The 16881-nt window shown below is 35.5% G+C and overlaps 1 protein-coding gene across 1 annotated transcript; it reads left to right on the top strand.

The window, feature by feature from the left end:
• Positions 1-1017: 1017 nt before the first annotated feature.
• Positions 1018-16309, top strand: ZDHHC14 (zinc finger DHHC-type palmitoyltransferase 14; the record flags this gene model as incomplete). Its single annotated transcript, XM_010707317.2, has 4 exons — positions 1018-1131; positions 2733-2842; positions 6082-6184; positions 14612-16309. Coding segments are annotated over 4 exons (729 nt in total), but the record flags the coding sequence as incomplete, so codon positions are not given.
• Between the last annotated feature and the right edge of the window lie 572 nt (positions 16310-16881).

Consider the following 16881-nt stretch of genomic DNA (forward strand, 5'->3'; position numbering starts at 1 on the left):
CCAGCCTGGCCTTGAATGCCTCCAGGGATGGGGCATCCATAGCCTCCTGAGGCAGCCTGTTCCAGTGCATCACCAACCTCTGTGTGAAAAACTTCCTCCTCATATCTAGCCTAAAACTCCCCTGTCAGTTTTAAACCATTTTCCCTTGTCCTATCACTGTCCACCCTCGTAAACAGTTGTTCTTCCTCCTGTTTATACACTCCTTTCAAATACTGGAAAGCTAGAATGAGGTCTTTCTGTGATTCTGTTTTTGCTCAGGCATAACAGGAACTGTTTTCCAGGCCATTTCCCAAGGCTGGGTCATTAAGGCACACTCACAGTAATAAAATAGAATATACCCAGTTATTAAATATCCAGAGAGATAGATTTGAGAAAGCAAGTGGATTTGTATTTCAATTTGGATTAATGCGCTTTGGTGCCAGCTTTGGGATACCTTTCTGCATCTTAGCTTCAGTAGCAGAAGATAGACAGGACAATCCAACAGTTAACACACATAACTGAGAGGCAGTTTTCTAGTTAGTTATGTAAGCACAGGTCTAAATCCCTTCACCCTTGCTCAAGACACCTGTTGTACACTAAATATTTTTAAGGATGTCTGTTCAGTCTTTGTTATTCAACTAGCATTAGATAACCAATCTTGTGTTTCCCCAAACCCTTAGAAGTGTTATTCTGTTATTTGTCAGTGTACCTGTCTTAATAGAAGTGTGGCAGCATTTTCAGAGTGAACATGTAAATTCTAATTTCAGCAGTTGAGATCAGAGCCACTCAATAATTTTTGGCCTTCTTCAGTGCATAGACTCTAAAATATTTTCTTGTCTTGATGATGTTACATAACCCGTACAGCAAAGCATATTGACAGTAAGTTTTCTAAGTTTAGTGTTTGTTGGGCCCTTTGAAGTAACCTGAAGGTCTCAATAGAGTCGTGGACTATAAGTTGACTACACAGAACTTTGTAATTTTAACTATCTTTTATTGGATATGTTATCTGTTTTTTTTCATTTGCGTGTATTTCCTTGACATTCAATTACTGTGCTGGAAGCTGTGGTGTGCTTTTTCTCTGTATGGTCCATTGTGGGCCTCTCAGGTTTTCACACGTATTTGATCAGCTCCAATCAAACAACAAATGAAGATGTAAGTTCATAGTTTCCACATACATATTTTTATATGGTGGTGAGATGATTAAAATTCATTGTGTTTTTTTCTGTAATTCTTAGACCAGTCACAGGTGCATAGTTTTGTGAATGTCAAAATAGGAAAGAAGGAATAAAATTGGTCACATTTGATTTGAAATGTCAGAAGAACTCTTTTGTACTGTAGCTGTGGCTTAAAGATGTTCTGGTTATACAGTGTGTCCATTATGTATGTCATATATCCTGTATATTTCAATATACAGGATCTGTATATTGAAAAAGGAAAATACAGAAGAAAGAAGACAAAGAAACAAGTATATTTCATACATTTTAATTCAGTAAATTTACCTGGAGTCCTAAATACCATTTGACTGAAAATATTATTACTGTAAAAAATTTTGGAGTATGATGAATTCTCAAAGTAAATTTTTCTCCTTTTATCATATTTTTTCTAGTTTCCTTGACATTCTGAGGTCTAGGACCTCTCGTGAGGAGTATGTCATTAATTCAAAAGTCAACTTTCTCATTTCTAGTTGGTCTGCTTTGCACGTGGTTTTTTGTTGTTTTGGTGTAAAACTATATTTAACTGTGTAAAGACTTTTTGTGTCTTTTGCTCACTAACAAGTGAGAGATAGGAAATGAATGAAAGGAGAAAATAAAGCTAATTAGTTAATGTTAGAAAATGTTGGAGTTTAGCAGATACTCTAACAAATTACTGCAAGATTAAAATTATTGTAATTTTCTGTTGTACCTTTTTAATAGGTATTTTTTCATATAAAAGTAGTATCTTAGAGATTGTCAAATAAATGCTTGGTCGTTACTTAAGGCAACAGTTACAATTACAAACTGGGAAAGCTACATACAGAACAGGAAAAACTTACTGATCAGGCTTGGAATGTGCCTCTGTAAGTGTTCAAACAAGAAGGCCTCACATCTCTTTTGGACTGTTGAAAGTCAAATAGCAGGGAATTGCAGCAGTATAACACAAATTAAAGCACACGTTTTCAGCTGAATACAGTAAGGCATTTATTTAGTCAGGCTCTCAAGCACCTCACAAGCAGCAAAATAAGGTTGCCTTAAAAAAAACACTCATAGTATGGGATAAAAGGCAATAATGACTGCAATTGCTTTAATGACTGCAATTGCTTCATAATATTTTAGAGCCATTTGTGGGCTTTAAGGGAAAATAGTGCTATGTGGACAGCTTGGAAGTTGCCCAAGAGTATGGGAAACAAGTGCTTTATTGCTGGCTGTAATGGTATGTTGCAGTTGAACCACTTCTGTGGAACAGGCTGTAATACCTGTAAAATTTAGCTTTGACCATCATGCAAAAAAATGTTTAGAGCTCGTATTCCTACTGTGATCGTATTTGTCCTTTGAGATTTTTGACTGTCTAAATCTATGGAGGCAGAGCTTGTGTTTACATGTAAGTTTGTAGTTTCCAGCTTTCATAATAGCCCAAAGCTGTTAGGGAGGTGCAGTCTTGGGATTTCTCTGGTCTGCCTCTATGAGCAGCATGCTGCTGTTTTGGGAACCCTTAATTTGCCTCAGTCATTTTCTGTATTGTATTACATCTGATGCAACTTGTTCCTATCTCTTCAGATTAAAGGATCGTGGTCAAATAAAAGAGGTAAAGAAAACTATAATCCATACAGTTATGGCAACATCTTTACTAATTGCTGTGCTGCACTCTGTGGGCCCCTCTCTCCAAGGTAAGAGCATCAAAAGTACTGTTAGCATAAGTGAAGGCACAATGATGATTGATTGGAAAAATATTCTTTCAAATTTCTTGAGTTTACTCAGCAAGTAATGTTTCGTTTTGCTGTCCTTTAAAAGCATTAATTGAATAGCAAGTTGGTAAACTTTGGTTAAACTGAGTTAGTGATTGGATCCTATAAAATACGTGGATTTAAGGTTGATTTCTGAAATTAAAATAGAATTATTATTTGTTCTTTGAACCTTTGCCGCTGCAGTTAAAAACTGCTGGCAGTAAAAAATTCTTCGTAATGAAATGTTGCATGATGAGCTATTGGAAGTTAAATAAACTCTTACAAATCTAATGCATGCGGTATGAGTCTCTGAGAGGGATGTACCTGGATCTTAAATTCTGTAGCTAGTTTGATAATTGTTTATTTTGTCTCTGAACTCTTTTATTTAAATGGATGATAACTTTTCTTTACTTATGCTACTTTTAGAGTATACAAAATCAGGACAATCTTGGTTCCCTTACACCAAAGTAATTCTAGAAAATCTTACTGGTTTAATTTCTGACACATATTTCCATTACAATTCTGCAATAGTCTTACTTTCAGAGTTAGATAAAGTTCTCTAGCTTGATTTAATGACAGGCAGAGCTGAGACTAGAGAAAGAATGACTGGCAGCAAGAGGGTCACAATTCTCATCTAACTTCAGTGCCTGGTGATTAGATAGCTGGTCTAATATGTGTACAGAAGAGGCCCAGTTCCCCAGTATAAGATGACTTTCATCTTGTAGATTAATTTTGTGACGATACTTTTCGGTTGTAGCTTGTTTGCTTTGCCTGAAATGAGATAAGACCTGAATCTGAACTACTGAGAAAAGAGGAAATGAATTGATAGTTCAGTGGCTAAGGTGTATCTTTGAATGTAGGGTCTCTGTCTTTGCTCTTATGAATACCAGAAACTCTTCTACAGAACGCTAGGAGGTCAGCAGGAGAGGCTGGCATCTTTTCTAATGAATGAGATTACCGAGTTATGATTTCTTTGTTCTAGGTTAACATTGTAATCCCTGTGTGGGAAAGAGTAATCCTGCCTTAGCTTCTTGACTCCGGTGATGGTGCCTTAGGCCAGCCCTTTAATCCTGCTGTTCTGTTTGTCATAGAAAAACTTGATGCCTTGCTTCCAAATCTTTTGTTTGACCCTATGTGGAAATAAGTATTAAAGCCATACAAATGTTTCTTAATATTTGAAATAGCTACTTGGATGGATGCAGTTAGCCTCATGCGATAGACCAAACTGGCATTGACTCTTGTGTTTTCACAGAGTTTGTACATATTCTTCCTGAATTCCATGTGCTAATGTAATTTATTTAGATGCTGAAGTACATGCAGAGTTTCTGCAGGGAGGTAGTTTGTGACTGATTAAAAATTCACTCACTTTACAATGTAACTTACGGCATTGCATTTTTTGTACTTTCTTCCCGGTCTGAAATCAAAGAGTCTAACATACTGTTTCAAAATAAAATTTCTCTGAAATATTTAATCTCAGCTACAACCCAAGTCACTAGATATTCAGATGTAGTTTCCCTTAAATTCTGGTAAAGATGCCTTACTAGCAATAGCAGCTTAAAATTCAAAATAGAATGTAGACTAAGATGATAATTGAAACTTTTCTCACTGCCATTAAAGATAATGTTTCTCATTTAACAGTCATGCTGGAAAATTCAGAATACACTTTACGTATCCTCAGTAGTAACTTTCAAATCTTAATTTGATTCATAGCTGTCAGATAGGTCTAACTAGAGTTCTGACATAATCAATCATATGCTATTTTGAAGCAGATGATGATTTTTGAAGGAGTGCTTTCCACAAGGCAGATTTTAATTTCCGATTGATTTCTAAGTGATGTGAGTGTACTTTAAAAATCTGTTCTGCAGACCTTTGTGAGGAGATCTTAAACAGTTTTATGAGTGGTGGAAGCATCATTGACTTTTGAGAGGGGAAATGCCTTATCTATTTCTATGCATGTGCTTATCTTTTAAAATTGAGGCTATCTTGACTTAGGGGTGATTTAGAAGTTCTATAAGTCAGCAAATAGAACTAGTTCCATGCTGATTTTAGCTCTTGGGTTTTTTAAGGCATTCCTGTCTTTTAGTAGCAGCATCTAAAATATCTTGGTTAAAATTTGATATCCTGTGGGATTGTTTTGTTGTTGTTGTTTTCTGGTGGACGCCAGGAGGAAATTAATTTTTTTTAGCGTTCTTGACCTATCAAACTTGTAGCTTTCCAGATGGGAAGCAACGCTGTTAATGTCACAGAGAAATAACGTGTTCATCTAAGACTTTAAAAGAAAAAGTGTGAAAATGTAATTGAAACTAATTTAAAAGCAAACAACAACAAGAATGAATTGAAGCATAAGCTGTTGAAAAGTTCTTGTTTTGTATGGAAGTAATGAGCTAATGTTCATGTAGATTACCGTATTACAGTCTTTATATTCACCTTTTTGTATGATTATTAGCTAGCAGAACCGAAGTAAGGAATGAGTTCTCAAACTGAGAGTAAAATTAAATATGGAATTTCAGCAAAATCTTTAACTGCATTGGGTGATTCCAGTTATTGTTCTTTAAAATCTTATGTATGATTTTATTTATTTCTATAATTTCCCCACAAAACATTTTTTTTTAACATGTTCTTGTAAGTACATCACTTTGATAAGAATAGTGGAACACTGTGAGTGGTGTTAGGTAGCTGTCATGAAGCAGCTGGGAAGTAAGTTGTCTAAACAAAAGCTCATCTTTCTTTCTAAATTTTATGATTAGTTTTTAGGAAATGAGTATTTCTGGACTTGAGCTTTTAATTTAAAGGTGTAAAAATGAAAGAATAAAAGACCCTTTGAAATGGACTCTGATTCAGAGTTTGCTGGTGAGTTTGTAATTTGTTTTCACACCTGTAGTTTAATATGCATATTTTCGAAGTAGAGCTTCTAAGTCTTTTGTCCCTGTTAAGCCTCCAGACAAGTAGCGGTACAAATAACTGTATGGAAGGTATTACAAGGAAGCAGTAACTTTGCAGATAGTTAGAAATGAAGTCTTGCACTTATTCAGATGATTAAAAGGTGACTTTTGAAGATATTGGTAATACATTAATGTCTGTTGACTGCTGTAAGATTTCTCTTTCCTTTTGTTTAGAGGAGGTAATTAGTGAACAAAAGTTTTGTTCTAACTCTCTTTTTCTTTATTTTGATTATTCCATAGCTTAATTGACAGAAGAGGATTTATACAACCAGATACGCCACAATTAGCAGGACCATCAAATGGCATTACTATGTATGGGGCCACACAATCTCAGAGCAACATGGTAGGAATCATCCCGTAGTGTTGTTCATCAAGATTCCTGTGAATGTTTTCCTTCTTCACTTTCATGTGAACTAATCAAGTAATAACTAACGGGATACAGCTGACACTGGGTGGAATGACTTCTTTATTAACAGTAAAGAAAGAAGAACATTGTAATGTATGTTTCACATAGTGTGATAGTTAATGCTCCCGGATTTTGAAAAAGAGAGGCTTTTCTTGCTGTTGGTTTACTGAGTATACTGGTGTTTTGACTTGTACTCTTGACATGTGCTGTGTTTTGAACTGGAATATTCAAGTATTGTAGACTTGCTTTGGTTCATTGCTTTCCAGCTGATTGTTACTTGGTGTAGCACTTTCTGTGTATTTGTTTCCTTCTTTGCTTGTACGCTGCAGTTTTGCATAGACTAATATGTTTTAAAAAGCAAAGATGAACAAAGGAGTTTCTAAGGGACAAGTATAATGAAGGAAGACAGGAGGACAGTGAGCTTTCAATGAACAAAATATGGCAACTGGATTGTTACAACAAAACTTTAAAACATATTTTGAAGCTGTGCCAATAGTTTTTACTTTTTTTTTTTTTGCTGGTAGCAATTACTATCATAATGGAAGATAGGATTTCCAGTGCCAAGAAGAAGAGAATAACTCAGAGATCTTTTTCCAAAGGCAAGCATCTTACATATGTGCCTGTTTTTGAGTTGTTTTCCACGTATCTTGAATTTTAAGATTTTGTCAAAGAAGACATGAGTTATGTACTCTCTGCCAACAAAGAGGAGGCCACAAAGCCTTCCAGTGTAACTCTTCTCAAACAGATTAGTTCCAGCATTGCTGATAATATGGTATAAAATTATTGCTCTAGTTCCTATGCTTTTTCTACTTATTAAGTGGAGGATTCGTTGTTTTCCTTTATGAAGAAATGTATTAGAATCATATTAAGTCTGAAATCTTTGTGAGATTCAGTTGTGCAGAACAAGGTAATGCTCTGTGGAAATTTTACTCAAAAAAATTTAACCACGGAAAGGAGTTGTTGTCACATGAGGATAAAGAAAGCAAAACTCAAGATAGCCCAAGTTCTTTCAGGGACTGCCTGAACTTTCTGAAGGTGTTTCTTGTTTATGATCGTAAGCCCTGAAGAGGTTCTTTGCATTAAACTATGTTAACCTTATAGGAATTCAAGTCACATTGTAAGAAGACATTGTATGAGATGTTAATGAGCAAATCTTGTATCAGTTTGATTGAAGATAGGCCAAATTTATCTGCAGAAATGGAGATACCTGTTATAGTATTACTTTAAGTCAAACAGGTAGCTGTTTAGATTTTAGAGTGTAATACTTGTAAATACGCAAGTGCATATCTTCAAGGATTTGAACCCCTTTACGTCCTAGAACATCACATTATCTGAGCCAGGGCAAGTTTAGGTTCTTTAACAGTTATCAAAGTCACTTTGCAATGTACAGCTTTCATTCTTGAAAATGATCTCACAGAAGAAGCTTTAAATATGTATTGGGGTCATATTTTGTATGGAGGAATCTCTTTGAGACACTGATGCATGCCATTTTATCTCAGGGTATTATTCCTGGTCTGTATCCAAGACCAGTTGGATTCTAGTGGCAGCTGGCTATTAGCATTAAAATTTCTCTAGTGTTTTCCTGCAAGCTTTTAAAGATCTACTTAGTTTCCTTGTCTCTCTAGCATTGTTTTCTCTTCCCTATTCATAATCTTTCCTTCTTTCCTGAATTGTTTGGGGCATAGGAAATTATAAATATATTTCCTTCCTGCAGCAGTGCAGTGAGATACAACTTCTTAATTGTTCTTGTTTAATGTTTTGCTTTTACTGCATTCTAACCTAGAACCTATGTTTACTCTTCTCTCTCCTACTTCTTATCTCACGAAGCATCAAACAACAAAATCAATTTTCCTAATTCAAAGATCTCATCCACATATTGGAATCTTTAAAATAAATTCTAATTCATGTTACTACTTGCTTAGTTGCCTTCAGCCATTCTACTTGGCTTCAAGATTTTCTATTGCAATTTAAGTATTACTGGATTAATCAAGTAAAATGTCATCATTCTCTTTAAAACTTTTCCCATGAAGTGACTTGTAATGCTTTTCCCAGCTTTCCATAACCAGTCTCTCTCATCCCAGTATACAGTCTTTGTTTCTTCAGAAGTTTGAGGGCAAACTTCTTCCCAGCAGTGCTGGGAATGCCAACCATTCACTTGGTCTCCCAAAAAAGACTGCTGTAGTTTTTTTAAATGAAAGGCAGTGTAGTACACTTTACAGTAAAGGACAAACAAGGCACTTGACATTCCATTTATTTTAGAGAAGGAGTCACTACAAAATTCTCTAGAATTCCTTTTACTCAGAGTTCAGAAGTGAATGTCAGAATTTCCTCTGGTGATTGAAGTTTTCAGCAATTGACTGGCTCAAGCCCAGGACTGCAGTGGATGTGGAACTGGAGAAGGAAAGTGTTTGTGGAAGAAAAGATTTCCTTTTTCCCACTCGCTGACAAAGATTAGGCAATACATGGAATATTATTCTGCCTTCCCTTCTGAAATGTTGCATATCTCTTGGGAGTAAAGGCAGAGACCTACAGTGAAAAATGTGTTCTTAGAGCTGAGGCGGGTAGGTCTCAAAGAAGTGTTTTGAAGGGTGTATATCTGAAACTTCAGCTTGTATTAGTATACTTTCAGAAAAGGAGAAATAAAGTTATATTCCTTGACTTAAAATCTGTATCACCAGGGATAATTACACTATTTTAGCAAGTTGACTGACTGTAGGAAATCAGTTATCAGAAGTCTGAAGTGTGTTCTAGTACAGTTTTATAGCAAGACTCCTTTTACTTTTTTCAAGAATACATTACATCTTATGTCTATATTGAATCTCAAGTTCTAGATGTGATACTAAATCCACAGAATGTCTCTTGCCAATTGGTATTAAAGAAAAAAATAATGAGCATTTTCTATCACGCTTTTACTCTCTTTTCCCTCATTCCATTTTCTCCCTCAAATCTTTTACCCATTGACTGATACCTTTATATGTAGAATTATTTTGCCTCATTCAACTAGCCGCTGGTCATATTTAAAATCTTTCTATGATGCTTAATATTTTATATTTTGCTTTCATTTATTCTAATGTATCTCCTAGCAGAGATCATTGTTTCCGCATTTAAGTTGGAAAAAAAAAAAAGAAAAAAACCACAACAACAAATATCAATCTACATTTAAGATTGCCAGACACTTGTTTTCAATGCAATACATTATCTCTTATTCAGGATACCATCTGTGGGGTGCTGTTTTTGTATTTAAAATTTTTTGGTGGTGATTTTTGCCTTTGAGATATGGAATGTTTTATATGAGATCTGCTCTGTTTTTTGTTATTGACTTAATTTGGCACAATCTCAGAAAGTTGGGGTTTGTTAAAAAAAAAAAAAGTTTGTTATTATCAGTGCTTCAAAGGCCCATACTATTATTTCTTTTAATTTTATTTTTAGGTCTTTATATAAAAAAGAGCTTTTTCTCCTGTTCTGTCCTTACTGCTTGCCTTATGATAGTAAGATTTGAAGCTATACTCACTTTTCTGAAGGTCAGTACCACATATAATTCTATTTTCTGAGACATTCCTAGTGTTCTTTTTCAATATAATTTTAAATGAATCTGGTAAATTCATTAGCCAATTTCTTAATATTCTTATCCACATGACAGGCATGATTGCTTGGAGCTAATGATGTGTAGATCTGATATTTTCATAGTATTTCCCTATTAGCATTTTATTGCTAATTATTTTTACAAGATCTTCATTAGTTTCATTGCCCAAGTATTTTTCTTCTCATTCTAAAGAAGTAGAGGGGTTGTGTGAAATGCAGCATCTTAACCATTGTGAAATCATTTCTTTGTAAGGTTTGATTTCTTGGTATTATGGAAAAGTTCTTAATTCTTAAACCCAACTATTACCTGAATCTGCTCTTCTGCAACATTTAGCTTTATCACAAAAGCCTGAGTTGATTCTTGGGTTTTAATTCAGGGTCTTTTCCTCTTTAGTAGTCCATTGTAAAAAAAATACAGAATACATCTCACTCTATGCACTTTTTTTTCCCTGAAGAGGAACTTGCTGTGTTTACTTCTACTGTATATCTTTAGAGATTCTCTAATGCCTTATTGAAGTGCTAGATTTTACTTCTGTCTGCCTTTGTATCAGGACAGATTCATTTTATAAAGAAATTCACTTATTATCCAGCATTCTAGGTATCTCTCTATCAGTGCTCAAGGAGCTGCTTGTTATCCAGACTCCTTTATATTCAGTTCTCCTTTTTCTCTGTGCAAGTTCAGTAATTAAAGGGTTTATTGTCTCTTTTATTCTATTACAGTGCATGTGCAACTTAAGATTATGAAACGTGCAGCGAGTCCTCTCCTGAATGTTCACAGCAGTACTTCTAGTACTGTTTTGCAAAAAGGATTCCAGCTGATCCAGGGAATGTTTACTCTGACTTGTCTCATTGTACTTTCCCCTTGGTTTTTCATATTCTCATTATTAGGGGTAAATATTTCTACAATGACAATACAAAGATCAGCAAGGATTGGGGCCCCACTTTGCTCAGAGTTTTACAGATGTGTTCCCTTGAATATTTACTATAGTACAGTGATTTTTCATGGCCTCAGACAGAACTTGGGGACCTTACCTAGTCAACGTTCACTGCAGCCAAGCAGAGCAGTATCAGAGTGCATAGACGAGACTTCTTTCAGAGGTTTTGCTCCTGGACTTCCCCCAGTGTGTTCCAACCATTCCTGATCATTCAGTCCATAAGAAGAAGCTGTTATCTAGTCTTGAAGTAAAATCCCTGGAAGAGAAGAGTAGCTGTCCCTTTACATCAGAGCTGTTTCTCTTCATTGACCGCTCCGTTGCACTGCACTTCATGTTAGTTAAGCTGTCCATTGTCTGCTGTGCTCATTGCTCGGCTGCTGGACAGTACCATGATGCTGGCTGTAGAATCCTACAGCCCTTGTGAACAGTTACACATCTCCATCTCTCCATTTTTGCTCATCTGTCATATCTATATAGTATGATATTTCAGCATCTTTTCTGTTATTGCCTAGCACTGTCATTCAGTGTTGTCAGATGTCTGAACTTTTTGTTTGTACTTCATTCAGAGATGCTCAGATAATTTAACCTATTTTTCCTTCATCTTTGAGGACTGAAAAATTCTTTAATGTTACCAGCATTAGAACAATTTTAACCGAGTTAATTTTAAATTCAAAGTAATTTATCTCTGCGTTGGCATTAGAAATGTAAAAACAACACTGCCATGTACAAGAGCTTCATTAACGTGTATGTTTTATGTAGCTTAGGGAAAAAGCTGATTTTCTAGAGAAAATTAAGACTATTGTTTCAGGCAAAGTTGTTTGTATTTATTTGTGAAATAAACTAAGAGTTTTAGATTGCGTCTAATTTGCTTTGGTTAGTGCCTTTTAATGTAAAAAATAAAATAGCAATGGCTGAAATTTTCTATGCGTATATATATTGAAATTCTGTACTTTAGAATCTATTAAACATGTCTTACCTTTGGAATATGCTGTTCCTCTGAAACAGTGGAAATCGCAAGTAGAAAATAAAATCAGTAGATCTAAAGTAAGAAGGTACTGGTGGAATAATTTCTACATTAGTTTTTAATTATTTAGATTTCACAGCTTGCCTTCTTTTTTTTCTTGTGACTTAACAGCTGGTAGACCTTTGCCCCTAGATTTCAAATTTAGTTAAGAATCATATACTAAATCTAGTGGGGAAAAAACATGCGAGCCCTATAAACAAATCTGATTTCTTTGTTTAGTTTACTATTAGTCTATTGGTATAGTATGTGCTGCTTCTATCATATGTTTTTGAGAGCTTCGTTTAACCCATCTACCTAGTTGCTTTTGAAAGCTGATCACAGCCTTTTGTTGTACATGAGGTATTTCATGATAATCGCTCCTCATTAAATAAAAAAAAAGAGGGGAAAAAATAAAGCCTGAAATTGTGTGTCTGAGTAAGATAAAAGGCTTTATGGAAGTCACAGGTGCATGGAAAATGAAGAGATGGACAGCACCTGAAAAAGTTCTACAGCATTCTGTTTAATGCTGCTTTGTCTTTCTGGTGTTGATTCAGCTAAGATGCGGTAGAGTTCAGTAAAAAGAAAATTAATTCAGACCGTACAAAGATTTCAAGTAAATTACCTCCAGCTATTTTAAGACTATGAACTTGTATTGCCTCAACATATTAAATAATGATTTGCTTTTGAAGAACTGTGCTGAAGCTTCACTAAAGCAGTAAGTCAGTTGCTAAAATTGTTTTCAGCGTATCCAGTAGTTGTAGGTGTTCCTTTATTTAACATGCTTTTTAGTTACTGTTTTTCAGATAGGATTTTCCAGGGATTTTGTTTGTCCTTTCTGAAGTTTGAAGAGCTGGGTAACAGATTTTTAAGGTCTACATAGGAAGGTTGGTTCAAGGGCTGTAGTTTCATTTAAACGAGCAGAATTGCGTAACAGCATATTGATCAAGAAAAAGTTATTCACAGTGAATTAGTAATTGAAAGCATGACTTCAAAAAGTGCTGAACAATTTTCTCCTTAGAAAGGTACTTAGACAAGTTTTGGCTTTAAGCCTATGAATAATTCCCCTGAAAGTATTTGGGACTACTTAAATTGTTCATCTGGAGCAGTTCGGTTTTATCTAGGGAAAAAAATTGCCTGCAATTTGTACAAACTCAGTTTATATAACAGCCAGTTCCTTTGTTTTTCTGAAAGATGAAGTATTGGATAGTGTAAGGATCAGACTTTTGCCTCTCTGAAAGTGTTTGGTGTCAGGGTTCTGAACTCCTTAGCTGTGTTTAAAATATGTGCTTATCTACTGAGACTAAGTAGTCAGCTTGCAAGCTTTTGGAATATGATGGCATGTGCATCCATCATCTGATAGCATCAGAAGATCTGAACATGTCAGAGGAACCACTCATAGTAATGGCTTTCATCATATACTAGAGGAAGCAAAAGTCTTTCTGTGAGTTTGCATCACAGTGCAAACATTAATGGGAATTTTTTGTGAATTGCTGCGTCAGTAACAATGGTTGGGACTGGAAATATCTTGAACCGATGTTGGATTTGTAATGTCTTTCAGTAATTTGACATAGATTGAAGGAGTTAGTCATAAAGTAGAATATCTTTCTTTAACAGAATCCTTTAATTAAGAATAAACGTGTGTGTGTGTATGTATATATATAATAATATCTTGCTTATATATATAATACCTTGCTTCCAAATTTTCTTTACTGCATTGAATTTATAGTGGTGTTAATCGACTGTGTAATTTGTCTTGCACAACACAACAGTAGTGGTGCAAATGAATCAAGCAGGATTTGGAAAAACTACAGATGTTATAATTGATGAATTAATACTTATTGTCTTTAGAAGCTCTCAAAATCATTCCAGATAATGTTAAAGAAACCTAATTTGGCAGTAGATGTGCTGGCCCCTTAGTGAGCTGAAACACCCGCCTGTATTGTCATCTCTGGGAATGAATGACAGTTTTATATCAACAGTGCTTGGGAATGATGCAGTGCCAAAAGTGTTCCTAGTAATATTCACTGAACTTAATTGGATTTATATAATGCTGAATTTGTCTTGCTATTGTGAAAGTGCTTGCCAGAAAACTTGTTTGCGAGCTTGATTCATTATATTATCAAAATTAAGTTGATCGAGAAGCAGCCTAAAAATTGTGCAAGTTGTTTTTTTCTATCAATTAATATATAGACAGTGCTGCCTTATTTGCACACATCTTCTAGAGTAAGAATATATTTATTAAATTGGAAAATAAAGTGGGATCACAGAGGCAGTGTTGATGCCTATATTTACATAAAATCATCATCGGCATCCAAAAAATCTGTAGTGCTTTAGTACTTACTCAGAAAGACCAGTAAAATAAAAGACACTCGCCTACTGTTTATGAACATGGGATAAAGTTTGAATTTGCCTCTGAACTGCCAGCTACTCAAGGGTGAAACAAGTTGAGAGAAGTGATGTACCTGCCTGCTTCTGTTGCCCCCAATCAGGCAGGTTTTGCGTGTCCTGGGCAGTGAGCTACACAAGGACTGTTCAGCTTGGTTTTCCAAGTGGCTTCAAACAGGTCTAAGAAAGTATCTGCATTACAGTACTTACAAAATACTATTTTGGAGGTAGCAAAAACCCTTATGTGATCAGTGGAAATAATTTACTTTGATAATAATCCAAAGCCCTGACTTAGTTATGCATGCAGTGGGATTTTTGGATGGCTAACCATAGGATGATACTAATGTCTCTCCTTTTTTCTCTTCACATCCCATCCTTTCCCATACCGTTTGTCCATATTCTTTCTTTTTTTTTTTCTGTTTTGTTTGCTTTATAATTTTACACCTTTCCGTTCTACAGTGTGACCAAGATCAGTGCATTCAGAGCACTAAATTCGTTTTGCAGGCTGCTGCCACCCCACTACTACAGAGTGAGCCCAGCATAACTAGTGAAGAGCTACCTTTACCTGGAAAGACTTCTATCAGTGGGCCTTGTGCAACTCTAACTCTAGGGCAACCAACACCACCATCTTCCATGCCAAATCTCACATCAGACACAGGTTTGACAGACATGATACCCTTGAAAGAGGAACACGAAGGTCATCAGTTTCTTACTCCTGAAGAAGCTCCTTCACCCCCTGGGATGCTGCCAAGTGGAAGTCCTATTACACACAGCCATACAATGCACGTCCTGAGTCTAGCCAGCCAGGATTCTTTGCATGAAGACTCAGTACGTGGTCTTGTGAAGCTTAGCTCAGTTTGAACAGCTTCTTTGAACACTGCACCTTTTCTTGGTGTCCATACAAATCTTTACTTAACAGGAATGACACCGCAGTACCACTGTAAGACTTTGTAACATGGCTATAATGGAAACTTTATTGCATAATGGAGTCTACTAAAAAAACAGCTTATTTTTTTCAGTGGAGCTATGGCATTTTTTTGACCAGGCTGTTAACGGCTATGCTCTGATGGTGACCACATCTCTTTTTTAAGAAAAAACAGAAATGGTCAATATTCTTGTTTCCTGCAGTTTGGGTACAGCAAGTTGGAATTCAGTCTGTAACAAAGACCATGTTCAGTACAAAAGAGAGATTCTTGGATGTAAGTGTCATGCTCTGTGTTCTATGCTCTTGTAATACACACTTGTTAAGGCTTACCACACTCGTGGCCAGAATGATCTGCACTTACATGTTATGCTACTAGTATTTGATATAGAAAAATTACCATTCCGTTTGTTAATACAAAAAAAAAAAGACTACAGATACGGATTTGCATGCCACGCTACAGTATGTGTTACAGTGGTGTTGGTATTAAGAGAAAGTGCTGCTTTTTTATTTGTGACTTTCAAAGTGCTGTTTCATTTAAAGACAGTGCAAATTAATGGACTATATATTTTTTTCAATTTATTAAAGTTTATTTTAATTTTTCAGTGGTGCCTGGAAGATGGAGACTTACTGATTTACCATGTTGCATATCATTTAACCTTCTGTTTTAAGTGTTTAGAATGAGATATTGTGTTGTGCCATACTACAAAATTCTTCCACTCCCTAATGTGATACAATTACCTGTGGACCTCCAATAAAAATGACATCCTCTATTTCTTGGGCATGTGTACAGTTATCCTTGTACAGTTTTTCTGGGGAAAGATGGGAAGATTATGATTTATTGACATCGTTTGTGAAGAATATAACTGGAATATGTTAATGAAACCAGAGCTGTGGAGAAAAAGCTGCTTATGATAAGTTTTGCTTCAGCATCTTTCTTGGTTTTGTTTGAGATGTGTATTTGTTCCCATCATGAGTCTGTATTCAGAAATGGAAGACTTTGTGTCTGCTTGAACTGTAATCTATATTCCATGTGGCTAAAGGGTGAGGGGCTTTTGATTGAAGACAAAGAGACAGCTTAGTGAAGTAGTCATATACTATAGCTACCTCCTGGCCATGATGCTTCAATTGTTGGTTTTCTAGTATTTTAAATGGAAATGTTGATTTCGAGCCATAATTTTCTTTATTTTATGTTTTGTTTGTTTAAGTAAAGAGCAATTAAAAGGTTAAGAAGATTATTTGTTTTGATGATAGCTGATTGGCTTTAACACTGTATTTGTTTTTCAGGTATGGGACCTGGATTCTTCTTTTTCCAGGACAAACTGATTTCAGAATGTAGTTTATCTTATGTGGTTATGGCATTATAATGCTCGCTAGTTCAGAAATGTAGCAGCTTTATATTGTTCACTCATGGTCATTCTCTGATATCAAGCTAAAAATTTGTTCTTCATTGTTGACTGTGTGGATAATGAGCCTGCAGAAAACCAGCCATCATCAAACAAAGATACTGACAAAACCTCTATTCCTCTAAGATTTCACAAGCAATCTGTTTGTATAAATTTTTTGTGCTAACTTTGCATAGTTCAGCAAGTGGAACATATCAACACTTTCTGACTGTAACTGCAGCAGGAGGTCCACCAGTGAACCTCTAGCAAAGAAGTCTGTCTCAGCTATTTTAGCCAGCTTCCCACCACATTTCTGAAGCAGGGACAGCCTCAAGTTCTTTCTACAAGCCAAACTACAGTAGCTGACTTGTTTCTGTTATTGGTCTCCCAGTAAGCCTCAAATATCTACACTTATTTCTGTA

Source organism: Meleagris gallopavo, chromosome 2 (assembly GCF_000146605.3).
Source record: "Meleagris gallopavo isolate NT-WF06-2002-E0010 breed Aviagen turkey brand Nicholas breeding stock chromosome 2, Turkey_5.1, whole genome shotgun sequence".
NCBI classification, from domain to species: Eukaryota; Metazoa; Chordata; class Aves; order Galliformes; family Phasianidae; genus Meleagris; species Meleagris gallopavo.